This window comes from Corella eumyota, chromosome 1 (genome assembly GCF_963082875.1).
Source record: "Corella eumyota chromosome 1, kaCorEumy4.1, whole genome shotgun sequence".
Lineage (NCBI taxonomy): Eukaryota > Metazoa > Chordata > Ascidiacea > Phlebobranchia > Corellidae > Corella > Corella eumyota.
Window position 1 is genome coordinate 7926978 of NC_137490.1, and position 17392 is coordinate 7944369.

General features: G+C 31.2%; 6 protein-coding genes across 7 annotated transcripts; 2 read left to right on the plus strand and 4 right to left on the minus strand.

Moving 5' to 3' along the window:
- The first annotated feature begins 219 nt into the window (after positions 1-219).
- Positions 220-2520, plus strand: LOC145751857 (E3 ubiquitin-protein ligase RNF14-like). Its single transcript, XM_082567981.1, has 6 exons — positions 220-553; positions 684-1026; positions 1086-1210; positions 1270-1498; positions 1577-1749; positions 1964-2520. The coding sequence occupies exons 1-6, from the start codon at positions 242-244 to the stop codon at positions 2147-2149; spliced, it is 1368 nt and encodes a 455-aa protein (XP_082424107.1). The 5' UTR covers positions 220-241; the 3' UTR covers positions 2150-2520.
- On the minus strand, positions 1506-2994 carry LOC145751874 (cysteine-rich DPF motif domain-containing protein 1-like). The gene is made up of 4 exons (XM_082568005.1): positions 2792-2994; positions 2546-2680; positions 2308-2389; positions 1506-2143 (listed from the first exon to the last, which is right to left on the minus strand). Exons 1-3 carry the CDS (start codon positions 2896-2898, stop codon positions 2311-2313), a joined length of 321 nt encoding a protein of 106 aa, XP_082424131.1. The 5' UTR covers positions 2899-2994; the 3' UTR covers positions 1506-2143; positions 2308-2310.
- Positions 2936-4355, minus strand: LOC145751865 (snRNA-activating protein complex subunit 3-like). The gene has a single exon (XM_082567994.1). The coding sequence runs from the start codon at positions 4209-4211 to the stop codon at positions 3033-3035; it is 1179 nt and encodes a 392-aa protein (XP_082424120.1). The 5' UTR covers positions 4212-4355; the 3' UTR covers positions 2936-3032.
- Positions 4291-5668, minus strand: LOC145753856 (large ribosomal subunit protein mL39-like). The gene has a single exon (XM_082570399.1). It carries the CDS (start codon positions 5666-5668, stop codon positions 4382-4384), a length of 1287 nt encoding a protein of 428 aa, XP_082426525.1. The 3' UTR covers positions 4291-4381.
- A 915-nt stretch (positions 5669-6583) lies between these two features.
- On the plus strand, positions 6584-9778 carry LOC145758959 (uncharacterized). Of its 2 annotated transcripts, none has more exons than XM_082572661.1 (6): positions 6584-7608; positions 7927-8050; positions 8549-8720; positions 8987-9077; positions 9238-9361; positions 9435-9778. In XM_082572661.1, the coding sequence occupies exons 1-6, from the start codon at positions 6658-6660 to the stop codon at positions 9614-9616; spliced, it is 1644 nt and encodes a 547-aa protein (XP_082428787.1). In that variant the 5' UTR covers positions 6584-6657; the 3' UTR covers positions 9617-9778. The 2 variants fall into 2 exon arrangements, with proteins under 2 accessions (XP_082428787.1, XP_082428795.1); XM_082572669.1 differs by having other exon boundaries at positions 7927-8047.
- A 432-nt stretch (positions 9779-10210) lies between these two features.
- On the minus strand, positions 10211-17147 carry LOC145759643 (catenin alpha-2-like). The gene is made up of 19 exons (XM_082573494.1): positions 16874-17147; positions 16604-16786; positions 16004-16177; positions 15535-15678; positions 15292-15393; positions 14900-15051; positions 14516-14609; positions 14124-14351; positions 13753-13878; positions 13487-13579; positions 13105-13284; positions 12836-12919; positions 12553-12683; positions 12276-12381; positions 11901-12123; positions 11524-11645; positions 11159-11296; positions 10904-11017; positions 10211-10698 (listed from the first exon to the last, which is right to left on the minus strand). Exons 1-19 carry the CDS (start codon positions 17039-17041, stop codon positions 10570-10572), a joined length of 2691 nt encoding a protein of 896 aa, XP_082429620.1. The 5' UTR covers positions 17042-17147; the 3' UTR covers positions 10211-10569.
- Positions 17148-17392: the final 245 nt, after the last annotated feature.

Here is a 17392-nt window from a genome sequence, read left to right on the forward strand (position 1 = left end):
CCCCTGGTGTACAGCAAAAGTTTAGTAATTATTAATTAATAAAAATGCAGCGTTAAAACGTGTTGACAAAAAAAATAAATTATTTTAAAATAATTCCATATTTTAGCAAAAGTTCTAACAATAGAAACGAATATTTAAATATTCTTTAAAAATTTGGGGATAAACGAACCCAGCTGATGTTTGATTATATTTACATATTAAGATATTCGATGTTTCGAAACAGCGCAAGTTTAGTTCAGCCATGGACGATACGGAGGAGAAAGAGAACGAACTTCTTGCACTAGAAAGTATATTAGAGCCGGATAACTTTAAAATCACGAATACCGTTGGTTATTTAAAGGTACAGCCTCAAATACCTAACTCTACAATTAACGTTTGTGTTAAACTTTCAAACGGCAACGTCAATACCGCCACGAGGTCAACCGAAGTAAATACTTCCCACGTGTTATCGTATTTACCTCCAATTACATTAAATTTTACATTACCTAGTGATTATCCTTCTAAAAATCCACCAAACTTCACTTTATCATGTAAATGGCTTTCAAGAAAACAGGTAACCAAGCTTAATTCAATTTAAAAATAAACTTTTTAATTATCAGATTTTTATTATATATAATATTTATGTTGGTAAATTTTTTATTTTAACATTTTTGCAACGTAAAACAATTAACCATTCTATGCAGTTGGAAATACTTTGCCTAAAACTGGATCATCTTTGGAACGAACAAATTGGAAATGTTATTCTTTATGACTGGTTTCAATTCCTAGAAAATGATGCGTTAGCGACTCTTAATATTACTGATACACTGTGCATTAAACAAGAATTAAATCCAAAGGACAGCAGTTCTAAAAACACTCATGTACCTTCACAAAGGGCGGTTCAGGACATAAGAAATTACGCAGAAATTTTACCCTGGTTATTGGTGTATAATCAATCAAAAATCAATGAAAAATTACAATCGTCGATTTTTAACTGCAATATTTGTTTAGATACAAGACCCGGTGTACAATGCATTCATTTACATGGTAACTTAATTATGATTATGTTATAATTACTTTTTCGTTATAATTTAATAATATTTCAGGATGCAATCATGTTTATTGCAAAGAATGTTTGTCTTCATACTGCCAGGTCAATATCAGTGAAGGTAGCGTTACTGCCTTAATATGCCCAGAACCTGCATGTAAAACTCAATTACTACCCAATCAAGTATGTATGTAAATCTTTGTAAATATTTTTCTTTTATAACTACATCGTACTATATTTAGGTTAAAGACCTGGTCACTTCAGAGCTGTACAATAGATACGAAAAACTAATGTTACAAACGACTTTAGATACTATGATTGATATTATGTATTGCCCATTGACGCACTGTCAATCAGCTGTTATAGTTGAACCAGAGGCCAGTGTTGCACAATGCCCAGCTTGTTGTTATGCTTTTTGCCCTTACTGTCGTCTTTCTTATCATGGAGTTAGTCCATGCAGAATGATATCAGGTTTCACATCAATATTCACTTTTATTAAAAAAAAATGTGTTTATTATTTTGTGATAATTTGCGTTATTCTTTGCTTAGGTGAAATTAAGAAATTATGTGAAGAGTATAAAAACGGTAATACCGAAAAAAGAAGGCAAATGGAAAAGAAATTCGGTAGAAAGCCACTGCAAAAAGCAATAGAAGATAGCGAAAACCAACAGTGGATGGACAGCAATGCAAAAAATTGTCCTGGATGCAAAGCATATATTGAGGTTTCTGACATTTCATATATAAAAATATCATTTCAAATTATTTTTAGTTGCACAAAGTTTTAAGTTTACAATATATTATATACACTAATTTTTTTACGTGCACATTATTTAATTTTAATATTAGTGAGAATAACCTTGCTACAGATATCATCACATATTCATCTGTTTAGTGAAAAATAGTTTAAAACATTTCTTTAACTTTTCGTATATGTAGAAATCAGATGGATGTAACAAAATGACTTGCTACAAATGCCGGGCTTACTTTTGCTGGCTCTGCATGGCAACTTTAAACAATCTCAATCCCTACATGCACTTCAACAAACCCGGTAATTCCTGTTACAACAGATTGTTTGAGGGTGTTGACATTAACGATATAGATGATGAAGAATGGTATCTGTAATTATTTAATACATTCTAACATTGTTCAATTATGTTCATGCTTAATGCTTTTAGTATCAGGATTTATTTTATCAATTTAAAAAATGCGTCTGGTATATTTTTTCTTTAAACATTGCAATACATTTTTGTTTTTATTTGGTTATTATTATGTCAACATACCTTTCATTTCATTTTGTTAATTTCTTCTTGTATAATAGATGGAAACTTGTGTTTAGAATTCTTTGCACAACCACAGCAAAATCTGTATAAAAATATTTTAGCAGGTGCCATAGAAAAAATTGTTATTTATAAATAGTTCTTAAAAATGACTTATTGCTTACATTGCAGCCATGTAGTTTCTTTTTTTATTTAAAATAAATAGTGAAAAAATTTTAAAAATAGTAGTATTTATATATGCCTTTCACGATAAAATATACTGCATTGCTGGTCTACACAAACTGGTGCTTCACACATAGTACAATGTGCACCAACAACCAGAAAATCTTCTTTTGGAGAAAAGGGGTCTTTCATTGAATAAACATCTTCCAAAAAACTAAAAAAGAAAAATTAATCGAAAAAATTAAATTGAACATTTATAGGTTCAGTATTTTTCTTGTAGTTTTTTTAGGTTTAAATACATTTTGGACACATAATATTTTTATACCTTATATTTTTGGATCCTTTGGGTTTTTTACCAAAATAATTGCAAGGAAGCTTGGATTTGCAATGAGAACATGAAAAACTTTGTATTGTTTTTTCAGAACTTTCCATTTTAAAACAAAGTTATCTTAAATAGTGTATATTGTATCTCAAATGTATAAACATAAAACACTGTTAGGTACATATTAAAAATATTGGCAGCAATAAAAAATTTGACATTAACTTATTTAAAACGAATAATAATACTAGTAGTCCAAAGCACTGAGATTGATATAAGGAAATGCTAAAAAATCATCATCAAGTTTGTTTCCTTTTAAATCATAATGTAATGTTCGAAAACAACTGTCACAAAAGAATGATGGGTCCTCATCAGCTAACTTGTCGAAACGTGTGACCCATTGTGCAGCATATGTGTTACAAAGCTTACAAAATATAGTCTTGAATCTGGCATTGCTAAGTTTTAAAGGGTAAGAGCTTCTTGACTGGCAGTCCATTTTCGACAACAATCTAATGTCTTTAAAAACAATAATATGCTCACAATCGCCTTGATGTAAAAATATGTACGGACATCCGAGTCTTAGTTTAAGATCATTAAAAGTCACTTTGTTCATATCTCCGAACTCACAATTTTTTGGAACAATCGTGTCACAGTCATTCGCCCATTTTCTTACCCCTTCACTAAGGTCAATATTTGTTGGCAAACGATAATCATTAAAAAATATGTTTTCAATTAAAAATGAGGAAGAAGGGCAAATATCTTTAAGTGTAACTGAGGTTGGAAAATTTGGATTCTCCGTAAAATCTCCAACTGGTTGATGATCAAGTGCACATGGGATAAAATCTCGTAACTCAGTCAGGTTTTGGCTTCCCAAGACCAAAAAATCAACACCACAGCATTTGTTCCTTCTGTAATTTCTGGGAAAATTCACACAAATTGTAATTAAGGTATCGGGATATTTCACCTGGTCTTTTTCATCTTTTTCCTTAATACTCTCCGCCCTTTCACGCAGTGCACAGTCCATCTCAAAGTACTTTGATTTGTATAAGTAGTTGTATTTACCTAAAGTTGCCCTTCTATTAAGAACCTCACGCCAGTATTCCAATGTCGTCAAATGAACTTCTGATGGAACAGACGATATTTCATCCCAGGTAAGGACATCAGCCTCCAAGTCACAAACTAATGAATCAGGGCTGCAAACCTCTTGTAACTCCGTCACAGTTTCTTCGTCCACTTCTAACTCCTTGCTTAGCAGTTCAGTGGACAAATCATTGTTTTGTTTACCCAGCAACTCAGACTCACAAAGAATAGATCCACAATCTGTAATAAACTGACCGATGTGTACAAGAGATGATATCATTCCATGTTCCTCAGACACTTTTAGGCTGTTTAAAAACCTTTCCCCTGTTGTGTTTACTTTATACATTTTTATATTCTTAACACAGTATCTGTGGACAAAACAAAATACCTTATAAATTTTAGAATAAAAGTATTAGTTGTTACAAGTTAGAAACTTTTATGATTTCAGACTAGGAGCATCAGTTATTGAAAAATATCACAAAAAATATTTTCAGAAAATTTAAAAAATGTTTATTTTTAATCAATTTTTGGATCTAATTGTTCAGTTGTTGAAAGCCATTTGTCCCCAACCCACTGCCCAGTATTTGTGGTATACAATTTGGTTTTATTTTCAATAGACTTGTAGCAGATGTCAGGTTTTTCATCAACTTCGTCCAATGCACTGTATTGTACATCTTCGTTAACAAATCTTCTGGCTCTTTGTTCTAACCTGGCCCAAACTAAATGGTGAACCTTGAGGTCACTTGGCAAAGAAAGCCCTTGTATCCGCCAGAAATTTGTTTTTTCAGGTAAGCAAAGTTGATGCAAAGCAGTAACCACATAATGAAAGATTTTGGAGGTATCTGATATTGGCGGTTTATCACATATATCTATGTAGTCACCAAATCTACAAAGTGTTATTTTGTTGGAATCTGTACTTTCAATTCTATCTAAATGTGATTGATCTCCAATAAACATTTCATTTGCTAATTGTTTGTCAACTTCAAGATTCTCAAATTTTAATCCTTTGGATATAATTGACCTTGCCAATTTGGTAAAAAAAATTAAGTCGCTTTCTGTTGGTTTCCAATCTGCTAAGCTTTCATCTAACAAAACATCGTAGCAAAAAGCTCCAGAAGTTGTAGAAATTTGGGGCAACTTATGCAAGCCAACATTGTATTTTTCCTTAAATGCTTCTTGCATAACAGCACCGAGAACAAGAGAACATGACCTCCAATAAGCTTCATTAACCTCATCATAATGCCATTTTGGTGCATCGCCCATGTTAAATTTTAAAATCTCAAGTTCGCAATCATATTTGAGTGGATTGTGCAACCCCCATACAATAGGTTTTAGGGGTTCCTTTACAACTACAGGTGTTTCTTCAGAATCAGAATGTAAAACAACCTCGCCTTTATTTTTATTGCTATTTGATTCAGTCTCGCTAGGTGAAACAAGAGCTAAAATGGAACTTTGGGCAAATGTACTAGAAATATGCATAGCACACTGGTATGGAGTTGACAAGCACTTGTTCATGTACATTGTAGCGCTATCAGATATTCCCTTACCCTTATATTTAACCTCAATTTTTTCAATTCTAGGGACTGCTTCTGACAATTGTTTTTTAAGTTCTTTGTCATAAATTTCCGTTCTATAGGTTTGTATTTCTTCTCGCAGTGAAGTAGTTTTGGTTTTGGAGTTTGTAATAACTGGCACAGGGCCATCGAAATTCGATAGTCCATTTACATATCGCAAATATATTTGGTTTGGCAATTTTTTTGAGATGTTAAGTATAAATAGACTTTTTTGTTTGCTCAAAAACATTTTTAATCTAAAGCATAATGAAAATAGTTTAGGCTATAATTTGCAACCGAAGAAAACTTTAATTTAAAATTTTGTTTAATTAAATTTTAATAAAGCTAAGCCTAATTTTTTTTGTTTATACCTTTATCCTGATGTGTGAAGGTCGAATACACGACCTAAACATAAAGTAACATTAGTTACTCTGACCCAGTCTTAAGTTGCCTGTCTGCCTGTAGCAGTTCGGGATATTATAGAGATTTTATTTGCCCGGTAATTATGATGCGGATTAAGTACTGGCTTAGCAGAAGTTTATATCGTTTATAGTGGCTTACTCAAGGGTGCTACAGATAACAAAATGCGTTAAATTTTAAGTATTTACAGATAAACATTTAACAGCAATCACATAAACAAAATAATACTGTTTACTTCTCAATTAAAAGCTTGAGTAATTAGATTATATTTTAAAGACGTTGTAAGAAATACTTTGCTAAACTGGTAAACAATAAACCATGTGCTGTTTAAGCTTTGCTGCCCACCAGCGGCGGATATTTGTATTATTTGAACGTCATCATATAATCAAAAGTGGGCGCTAAAGATAATCTGTTTGACTAAATTTTCATTTGAGCTAGTGTTATGACGTTTTGTTTTTGTTTTAAGTTAACCAGCTGTCAATTACGAAATAATGTTAATTCACTAGTACAGTTCGATAAACTGCGAGTGTGTGTAAATTAGTATGGCCTAATGGTAAGTTTTTGGGATGTTTTGTATTTCTTTTGATTTGTTTTAGACAAATAAGAAGTTAAAGGTTATGGTCTGACTGATAATGCACTTCTTTATATTAAAACAAGTTAAATTGGTAAGGTAAGAAAAGAGATGCTAAAGGTAAACTTTAGCTTCATATTTAATCTAATAGTTTTATTTTAAAATGTAGATATTTGGTAATCTGGTAATTCGATAATTTGTTAATTGGTCTGTTGGTGTACATTAATAAACAATCTGATCATCTGACCATGGCTGGGAATAGTTCTACTATCAGTATTTTGGCTGATTGTATTTCGGATTCTGATGATGATGTTGAAATAGTGAATGTTTGGAATTCAAGAAAAAAAAGACGTCATTCTAATGACCGAAAAAAAAGCAACTCATCAATTGTGGATTTAACTCAAGAGGAAGACGATTTAGTTCATAACTCAAACAGTGCTAACTCTCACTTTAATAATGCCTCTATACCCAATTCATCTAGTAATTTAAATGACTTGGAGTCACACATGCCGTTGTCACCTAGTAGGCCATCATGTGCATTTCAACCAAAGCGTAAACGAAGATTATACCATGGTCATCTTTTCCGCCGTGGAAATCCACACTCTGAATATGAGAGAATGGAACACTCGATAAGATACCCAGGATTGTCTCATCAACACCAGATATCATCAGAAAACAGACCTTCCACTTCTTCTATACATGTTGAGCCTTTTAGTCCTGGTTTTGCACACACATCCACCACACCCAGTTCTCCAAATGACAACCCAATAATGTTTCCCTATCTGCTTCCCCAATGTCGAGGTGCTTTACCACAGACACCTGTTCAAAATGAGGACACTGTGTGTCACCCTGATACTAACAACAATTTTTCATTGTCTACAAACACAAACCGGTTGCACAATCCACCTGCTGAGCGCAACTCATATTTACCTGAAGCCTTATCTCGTCGCAACTCAAACAATTATACAACTTCCTCTATAAATACAGACCATAATACTTTAAACCAGGAGCCAACAGTACCAAGAACATCAGTGAACATTGTTAGACCAACACCTACAGGCATAGAAAGTTCAGCTGACAGACTGCAGCGCTACAGCAGCTTACTACCTCCATTACAAGCCCACATGGCTCCCCATCACCACCAACTTTTAATGGAACAAAATCGAATGTTAGAAACAAGCAGAAGGCTTTTTCTTCAAGTAAGTGGACTAAAATTTAACAATTATTATGTCATATTTTTTTGTAAATACCAATATATTTCATTATTGCTGTTTACAAAGTTAAATTTAGTTTTAAGTAGTTCTTGGCGAAAATTTACTGCGACTTTTGGGGCCTAAATTTTATTATCAGGTGTAGTCAAAAAGTATATTTAAGCACAACAGGGAAAGTACCAATTACCAAATTTTAGCCCCTGCATTTATTATTTGCTGGTTTTACTTTATTTTGAGTGCTTTAAGTTATAGTATTTTTCGGTGACAAAATTTAACCAATTTAATCTTAATATTTTTTAAATCAAGAATATGAATTACAATGCAAACATCAACTATGACAATGGAGTTGCAGATGAAAGAATTCAACCTTACACTCTCTCTCCTCCAAGAACAAGTGAAACTTCAACTTGGCCAAATAGTAATTATGGTGGTAATAAAATTTTGTTTTGTCATCTAAGCCTTTTTTATTGATGTCTAAAAGTGCCCTAAACAAGTTTTACAAATATGTTTACAATTAGAATTAACAAACAATAATATATGCATTTCCTTGCTGCAAGTTGTTATAAAAGTGTTCTCGAACTGCACTTTTTGTTAAACATTTGAGTTAGCAAACATAGAAGAAAACGCGTACATGTTAGGATGTGCCTAATGTTAGGATCCAAGTTAGGATAGGCTTAATGTAAATCACTCATGTTAAAGGGCTAAGAGACAAATTACTAAAATGCATTAATGTTAATTCCTGGAGATATCTTTAAACTCCGAATAAAGTCAAATAGTTTAATTGGCTTGTAAAATGTAAACAACTCCTTAAAAAAAAAGTTCCAAACTTAATATTGTTCTTTAAAAGATGCTTTTTACTTTAGCATTTATTATTTCTTTAAAATGGATAAAAGACATATTTTAATTTCCAAATGTGTTGCGATTTTAGGAATTTTTCCAGGGCCTTATGTTGACACGAATGATTTGTTTGATTCGTCATCTCTTGATCATCACCAAAGAAGAAGACCCCGCGAAATGCCAAACTTATTTGCCCAAGCGTATCCTGTTAATAACATGCTACCGAATTATTATCAACCCCCTATGTTTCCACCTGCTTACAGGTTCAACTTAATATCTAAATTATTGTCGTAATTCTTTGAAGTAGTGCATGTATACATGTTAAATATATATGTGTACACTGTAGAATGTATTTATCTTAATTATTTCAGGTTATGAAAAGTTGGCATTTATGTAATTTACAATTTTTAAAATTGGGGTTTACCTTTACACATTGATATTTTTTTTTTGTGATGAATACTTGTTGATTATTGTGGTTTTTTTTTTGTTCAAAATCGTTGGTTGCAAAATATTTCTTTTGAAATTTTAGGATACCTGGAAACTCGCATGGAAACTTTCCCTTCTATTTTCAAAGAGCTCATTCTAGGTCCAGACTCTCCTATTTTGACCATCTTTCATCTGTATGTATAAAAATCTGTTATATCATGTAACATTATTTATATATTTAAATTTCTAATATTTTTATGTAAAAAGGAATGTACATCTGTGCTTTAAAATGCAGGTTTAGTTTAGGTGTTTTTTACGAAAGTTTTAATTTTCTTATTAACCAATAATATACAGTCGTCAAAGGGAGCAACTCAAAAGACAATCGAGCGAAACACTTTTTCCTACAAGTACACAGGAAGAAACACACCTAAATTAAAGGAGGAATTTAAAAAAGAAAAAAGAGAAGAACCGAATGAAAGTAAGATTGTTATTGCATATTTTTTTAAAAATAAATGTTTAATTTTTTTAACCTTTTTTTTAATTTTAACAAGATGTGGAAAAATGTACGATTTGCTTGTGTGAGTTTGTTGATGACGATGACGTGCGTAGACTTCCTTGCATGCATTTGTTTCACACTGTATGCATAGACCAGTGGCTTCACACCAACATGCAATGTCCTATCTGTCGAGTTTCGATCATATCAGCCTGCCAATTGCCCTCGCAAGAAGACTGAAATATAGTTGCGTGTTTGCAGCTCTTCTATCATATCCCAATTTTGTAATTTTTTTTCTTGATAATGTTGCATTGTTCTTGCTTCTGCTGTTTTTCCTTGGAATCAGTGTAATATATTACTGTCAGATATATTTTCTTCTTTAAATAAATTAACTCCAATTGTAGAAAATTGTTTTGTGTTACAAAGTTTTACAGTCATTGTTATACATCACCAAAATATTCTTTTTTAAATTGACTATCTTGTTTGATTTGTGATTATTTTAAACTGGTCGATTTTCCAACCTAAAGCGACATTTTGATTGTTGTAGTATGGTTGCAACTCAATTAATTGATGCCTGTAATAGCGCACCACAAACAGCCATTATGTACAAATTTCCATATATAAAACAAGGTTCTATTATAGGATATACAAGGACCCTTTAACTAATGTACACAATCAATGTTGTATTAAGTCTGATAAACTTTTTATACAAAAGTTTATCTTTACCGGTAATTTATAACAGATCATTAAGGAACTGTTTAACAAAATTTATGTATCTAAATTTAACCGACAGTGTGTCTATGTCTATATAACATTAAGTGCAATTGTGTGCTGTACAAACTAGGCATTTTATTAAAGCGTTGATTATTACAAAAAACCTCACACAATGGTAAATAATACAAAAATCTAAAGAAAATGGTAAAAAACTATGCACCGTACTACTGGTTACAAAACCAAGCTATGATTAGGGCAGTACAAAACACAATACAGCACTAAAGTATCAAAATTAGCAATACACTCTTAAATAATCGCTAAGAATAAAAATATTATTTAATTACAGAACCGTCGATTAAAATGCGATATATTTCATCAAAAAAGCACAAAAAATAGTTCAGTACCATAAAAGATTTGGTCTCTGGCATCCATTTTTTTCTCAGACATTTCTAAAACTTCAAAAAAATAGTTTTTTTTATTTAGATATCAGCTTTGAATTCGCTGAGGGCTTGAGCAGGGTTGACAAGTCTCTTTTGAGATGCTCGTCGCACTGGAGCTCTCTTGTCATCTCCGATCTCTCGACGAACCAAAGGCTTTTTCTCAGGGGCCTTAAAATAACAAAAAAAATTTAACATATAACCACAAAAGATAGAATCAAAAGGTTACAACGCATCTTAATAAATCTAATATTAAAAACCTAATATTTTTAACAACAAAAGCTGCTCAAAATTTTCCAAATGACTGTATCAAATTTTGTGTATTTAATTTTAAATATACCGTATATTAAAATTGTATATTTAATTTTAAATATACCTTCATTTTCCATAAGATTCCATGATGTTGTGATCCGTGTCTCTTATATTTAGTTGAGGCCACATACGATGACTTAACTGTCAACACCACAGCATTCATCAAATTCTTGGCAGCCTTTAATTAACAAAAACACAATTAAATGACCTTTTAAATTGGGAGCCTCGTAAAAATAAGTTAAGAATATTTAGGTAAAACATATTTACCTAAATTTAACATCAAATTTTTAAACCTGATTTAAAAAAATTTAAATTTTACCTGGATAAGTGAAGTGGCACTGTCCAAACCAGAAACAATCATCTCACCAGATATATTCTGCACCTCGGCCTTGACCTTTGCACACATGTTCAACTGATGGCAGTACAAAGCAATTCGTTGCAGGTAAGCTAGCAAGTCCTATCCACAAAAAATAAAGATTAATAATGGTGTTAAAAATTAACACTAAAAAATTGCCTTTTTTTAAGCAAAATTCAAAATATTGCCTTTAAGATACCTAAGATAAAAATAAATGACCAAATGGCATTGTACACTCACATACTTAAAATTTAAAATACAAACATATAAATCAAATAAATAAAATAGCAGAAAAATGAAAGATTGAGTATTTGGAAAATTAGTTTTACCTGTTTGACTGTAGAGTCTGGGCACACTTCAGCAATTGCTCGGGCAAGTTTGTCCAATGTGGAACCGGCATCAGCGATTCCTCGTGCAGCTTCAATCACATCACTTGTGTTCTTTAGTCGACCTTATTGTAGAAATTCATTTATATAAGCATGAAAACGCAGCAAAACTTAGTAAAAACATACACAATATTACAATAGTAAAATGATTAAAAAAAAAAATGATTTGTAATTTTGCCAAAATGACAATTTTGGTAAAATAGTTTTTGTAATTTTGCCAAGATGACAATTCTGAAGAGAGTGTTCACAATATACCAAAAAAACTATATATTTTTTTTGCTTTGTAATCTTACATCAAAATCGAAAAACAAACAACTCACCACGTCCACGAGTGAAATCAGTCATGTCCATCATAATAACACACATCGACTTAGCCAGAACAATAATATCGTTGGAGGATTCGTCCCATTTTGAAATCTCCAAATCCAATAATTTCTTTTCTTCAACAAATTCTTGCACGTTTTCCAAAATTTTCGCTTTTTCAGCTTCGGGCAACCTTCTCATTATTACCTGGTCTGTTGGTCCAGAATCAGTTTCTGCAGTCTGGAAAAAAATTTTAAAAAAACTTTCAGTAAATTTTAACAGACGAAAAGATGTTTACAATTTGTATATATCTAATTATAAAAAAAATTTTACCTAAAAAATTGAAATAAAAACAATTTCAATTTTAAAGACAAAATTTTGAATTTTCTTACCTTAGAGCTAATTCTGCTGGCTCCAGTGTCAGATGCATTATCCATAACTGCTTCAATGTCAGAATCATCAACATCCTCTGGTGGTTTTAACATAAGGACTGCTCGCCTGAAAGAGTTTTACTTTTCATTATAACAAATAATTAATCTATTTTTTGCACCTGATCAAATCTTTTTTTACAACATTTACTAAAAAAAGGCATTAAATTATGTTCTACTTTTAAATTTTCAAGTTTTGGAATCCTTATTTTCAAAAAGCCTAATTTTTTTTTTAAGCTACCTTATTTCACGAACACCATCATACACCATTCTTGAAGTATCGATAAACTCATTCTCCTGTGGATCTTCTTGTGGATCCTTGCTTAAAGCATCAATGCTGTGTTCTAATTGGGCCTCAAACTTGGCCACAATCTAAAAATAAAACATTGTGGTTACAAAACAATAGCCTATATTTTTTATAACCTATAACTACAATATCTTGAATAGAATATTCATAGGTATTATGGGGTTTTCTATATTGCTGAAAATACATTGAGAACTGCCTGGTGGTGTATAGATTTTACCTGTGTTTTGAGATTTTCACAAGTTTCAACAACTTTCTCAGTGTAATAATCTGGAACATAATTCTCCATCTCAGCAACCACAACCTGTAAAAAAAAAAAAATTTACAAATACTGATGCCTATAAAAAAAAAAATCTGAATAAGCATTAAAAAGATTAATTCTGGCATGATAAAATTGCATTGAAAATTGGTTTAAAATTTAAGAAAATATTAGGTAAACAAATTATCTTTTTACAAAAATATAGTTGATCACACAAACATTCTAATTACCTGGCAAATTCTGGCCGTTCGTCCTTTGATATCGCCTCCTTTTCTGTCCAACATCTCAGGGTTACCTTGTTGTAAGGCGACAACACAACTTGTAACATCCTCAAGTATGTGAGCTTCTGAGACTGCCAAGAAGTTCTCGATCGATGTAATTTCATCAACAGCTTCAGTTAGCGTTTGAACCTAAAAAAAATTCAAATTTAAAAATTCAAAGCATGATTAGGGGAAATTAAAAACAAAAATACATTTGTAAATTTTTTAATAAAAAAATTGGGCATTAGCTATAAAAATATAGCAGAAATAAATAAGATTAAACAAGGTGAAATACAATTCACACTGTCTTTTAAACATTGATGTGTTTATTTTATAACAATTTTTTATTTACCTGGTTTAACCACGACTCTTTGAAGACGTTCATGTTTTCCTGGGCAATCTGACTTCCAGGTCTCGCAGCAAGGGTAAGAGCTGCATTGATAACCTAAACACACAAAAGAAATATTAAAATTTATAGAAAACTACACAAATTATGTAACATAAGTGGCATGAAGAAATATAAATGAGGTCATTACTCTGTGCTTTATTTTTATGGCCTTTTGACTTGATGATTTAATTTAGAAGCTATTATAATGAGAATAATAAAACAAAAGTCACCTGGGGGCAAAGTATCTCGATTTGTTTTGCTGCCAACTTTACCATCTTAACCCCTTCTTCATTGCTGGACATTGAACAAGCAAGGTTGGCGACTTCAACCAACTTGTTAGCATGTTCTCTAAAGACCTAAAACAAAAACATAAATACTTTAAAGAAATGTAATTTTTAGTAAACATAGATTTGTTATTATACAAAATATTTACACAACTAGTTTTTACCATCTAAAACTTAAAGTAGGTGATCGAATAAAAGTGTGATATTTTTATTTACTCAAGTTTTCACACTTCAACAATAGCTGTAAGTGTAATAAACAACTAAACAGTAAAACAAAACATTTATTTTAAGCTCATTTGTTAGTGTTGCCTATTTACCTGTGCATATTCCTTTACTTGCTTTTCGTCGCCACTTTGGGCTGCTTCAATAAGAACAAGAATTGGAATATTTGTGTCCAAAAATGAATCGGAAACATGATCGATCACTGCCTTGCACAACTGTCTTCTCAAGTCCTTTGTCTTCTGTGTCATGTGATCAATGGCAATCTCAAGATCTTCTGTTTTGTCAGCACGGCCAGCATTGTTGATATACTCTTGCAAAAGATCCTAAAAAACAGATTAAAAAAAATTTACATTTTTTTTACAAAATTAAATTTTTTTATTTATAAAATTAAAAAACACAATTTTTTTAAAACTGTATATTTTTTGGTTCTATTTACTTTTATGGTTTAAGTAACTTTATAACTTTAAGAAACATTTTTAAATCTTACTTGTAAAGCTTGTCTTACAGCATTACATTCAGCTACGATTCTCTCTCTGCGGTCATCTCTTGTGCAAGACGAATCAGCCATTAAAGCTGCACCACTGTAACATTAAAATTGCATAGTAATTCATACTATACAAGTAAAAATGCTAATAAAACTAACCCAACTTAAATAATGATTCAAATTAATAAACTGTATTTTTATATTAACTACAGCTGCATATCATAAAAATTGTAGCCAACTTATTTTATTTTTAAATTTTCTTCTTTGACAATGACAATTATAATAATATTTAGTCGCAATAAATAAATACTGAAATCTTGTTTAAATAATATTTAATTAAGCTAGATAAAAATAATTTCAGCTGAGGACATCTTTAAATGGCTGTACCTGATGATGCTCTCCAAACGCTCCTCTAACGAAGGCCGGTGACGGACCTCATCAAAATCCACCGGATCCATGTCAACTCGTACCAGAAACTCATCGAGAGCGTTTGCCAGCTCTCCTGCACCATCCTCCGGTCGATGCGAACTTCCAGATGCCTTAAAAAGAAATATTTTGTTAAACTTAGAACATGAACTTTTGTTATTAAGAATAAACACGTAACATTTTAAATTTAAAAAAAATTTAAGCTTGAACAAACATAAAAACTCAATTCATAAATAATGCAATATCATTAAATTAACTGACTATTTATTATCAAACACAAACAGGGTAGTTAAAACACAATCTTAAGTTGCTTACAGCTTTAAAAGCTTTTGTAAAAAACTGTTATAGTCTACCTGAACTGCAGTAGATATACGATCAAGAGCATGTTGTACACGTTTGTAAACGAAATCTCGATTTGCTTTTGCAGCTGCAACTTCTGGGTGCTGAAGTGTTGCCTAATAATAAAAAAATTAAAAATTAAAAAAAGGATAAAAACCTAAACTTTGTTCAAAATAAGCAAATAAAAATATTGCAGAACAGAATTTGCTATTAACATAAGGCCAAAAAAGTGTATTGAAATAAAACTGGTTATTTACCAAAGAAGATGTGTACAACATCATGCTGTTCTTCTTCAAGTCAGCTCTGGCTGCTGCAAGTTCATCCCTTCTTCTTAAATCTTTAAGATCATTCTGTCTCATCATCGTAGCATGACTCAGTTTTGCAACATCAGTTCCAAAGTTCTAAAATAAATTTAAAATATCTTTTTTTAAACAAATTTAATACTACAGTCAATGAAAAGAGTAAAATATTTTCATCATGCAGAATTTTTTGATAAAATACAGTTGACAATTGTTATAAAATTAATCTAAATAATAATTGCCTAGTGAATTAATATACCAATAGCACTCTTATACATTTATAAATATGGATTAATTGAAAAAACAAATAACAAGTAAAAATATGAATCAATTTCTTTATACGAGGTTATAAAAACCCCAAATTAATAATGGTAAATCAATAAAAATTAAATATTGTTTGTATTAAAATAAAACTCCTTTTATTTACCATGAAGTTTTTCACTAGTTCATCAGGATTACTAGAGTCCTTCACTAAACTCATACTTTTTTGCACAATTTTTAACCTCCTCAGAAGGTTGAAAACATCTGCCATGTCAGCCAGAATAAGAAGTCGGGTCACTGAGGATAATAAAGCACGCGCAGCTCGAACCATACTTCCCCTCTACACAAAAGCGAAATTGAAATAAATTTGAATGATGTATATATTCAAATTAAAAAGATCTTTAAATTTTGTAAAATATAATATACGAGTTTATACACCTTGTTTTTAAAAATAAAAAACTACACTTGTAATAAGGACAGAAGTATATTAAATATAGTTGACCAGCATTTTTACTTTTAAGAGTAAAGCTTTATGTCTAGACACTCCACTGAGTCATTAGATGTAAAACAAAAATATAACATAAAATTTCCTTAACAAAGGAAATAGAGATACAAGCGGAACTAAGTGATAAAGGAAATAATAAACAGATATAGGAAACACTTAAATCAATACAAAAAGGTTAAATCAATACAATAGGAAATATTTAATTTCAAAAAGTTTAGATAAAGTCATAAAATAATTTTTTTTTATATTTTAGCACTTTACCTTCATAGATGAGCATGGATCTTCAGCAAAAGCGTGAGCTGTGCGAGACATAGTTTCTCCGTCTCTTCGTGTGTCCTCCACAGCTTCCTCCATCTCCTTTTTTAGCTCTGGATTGTCCCGAGCAATAATAATTCCACGTTCAATAAATGACTCGGTCGCACTTTCAACAGCAGCAACCAAAACCTAGAACAAAATCATTTTTAAAATCAAATTTTAAATTATTTCATTGAATTTTATATTCTTGAGTCATTTTATTGTGTATTTTCTTACCTTAGGTCGCTTGCTTCTGCCCTTTTTCTTGTTAGATGGCCCCTTGTTGTTTACCAATGTGGTAACTTGGATGACCAAAGGTTCCAGCGTTTTTTCTACCGACAGAGTCCGAATTTCCAAGTTTTTCGGATTCCATTTTTGCCCCGAACTCGATGAAAGGGAACTCATACTTTTGGCTTTTATTTACCAATTTGGTAAATTAGTTGGTTTGTTTTAAATAAAATTAGTTTAAATAGTTTTTAGTTTTGTTCTATGTCAGCCTATATGCTGTATTTTTTCTAAAAAGAACTTATATTATCAGAAAACTGAAAGGCTTAAAAAGTGACATATTGATCAATTATTTAAAAAATTAATAAAGCTTTTATTAAACTAAAATAACCAATTTTTGCTTAATGTAACCACCCTACTTTATTTCTAAAACATTTAAATTAATTATCATAATCATTTAATATTTTGTTCTCGCAACTGACGTTTCTCATTTTCAAAAAATCCAAAAAGCGATGACCGAATCAAGACGTA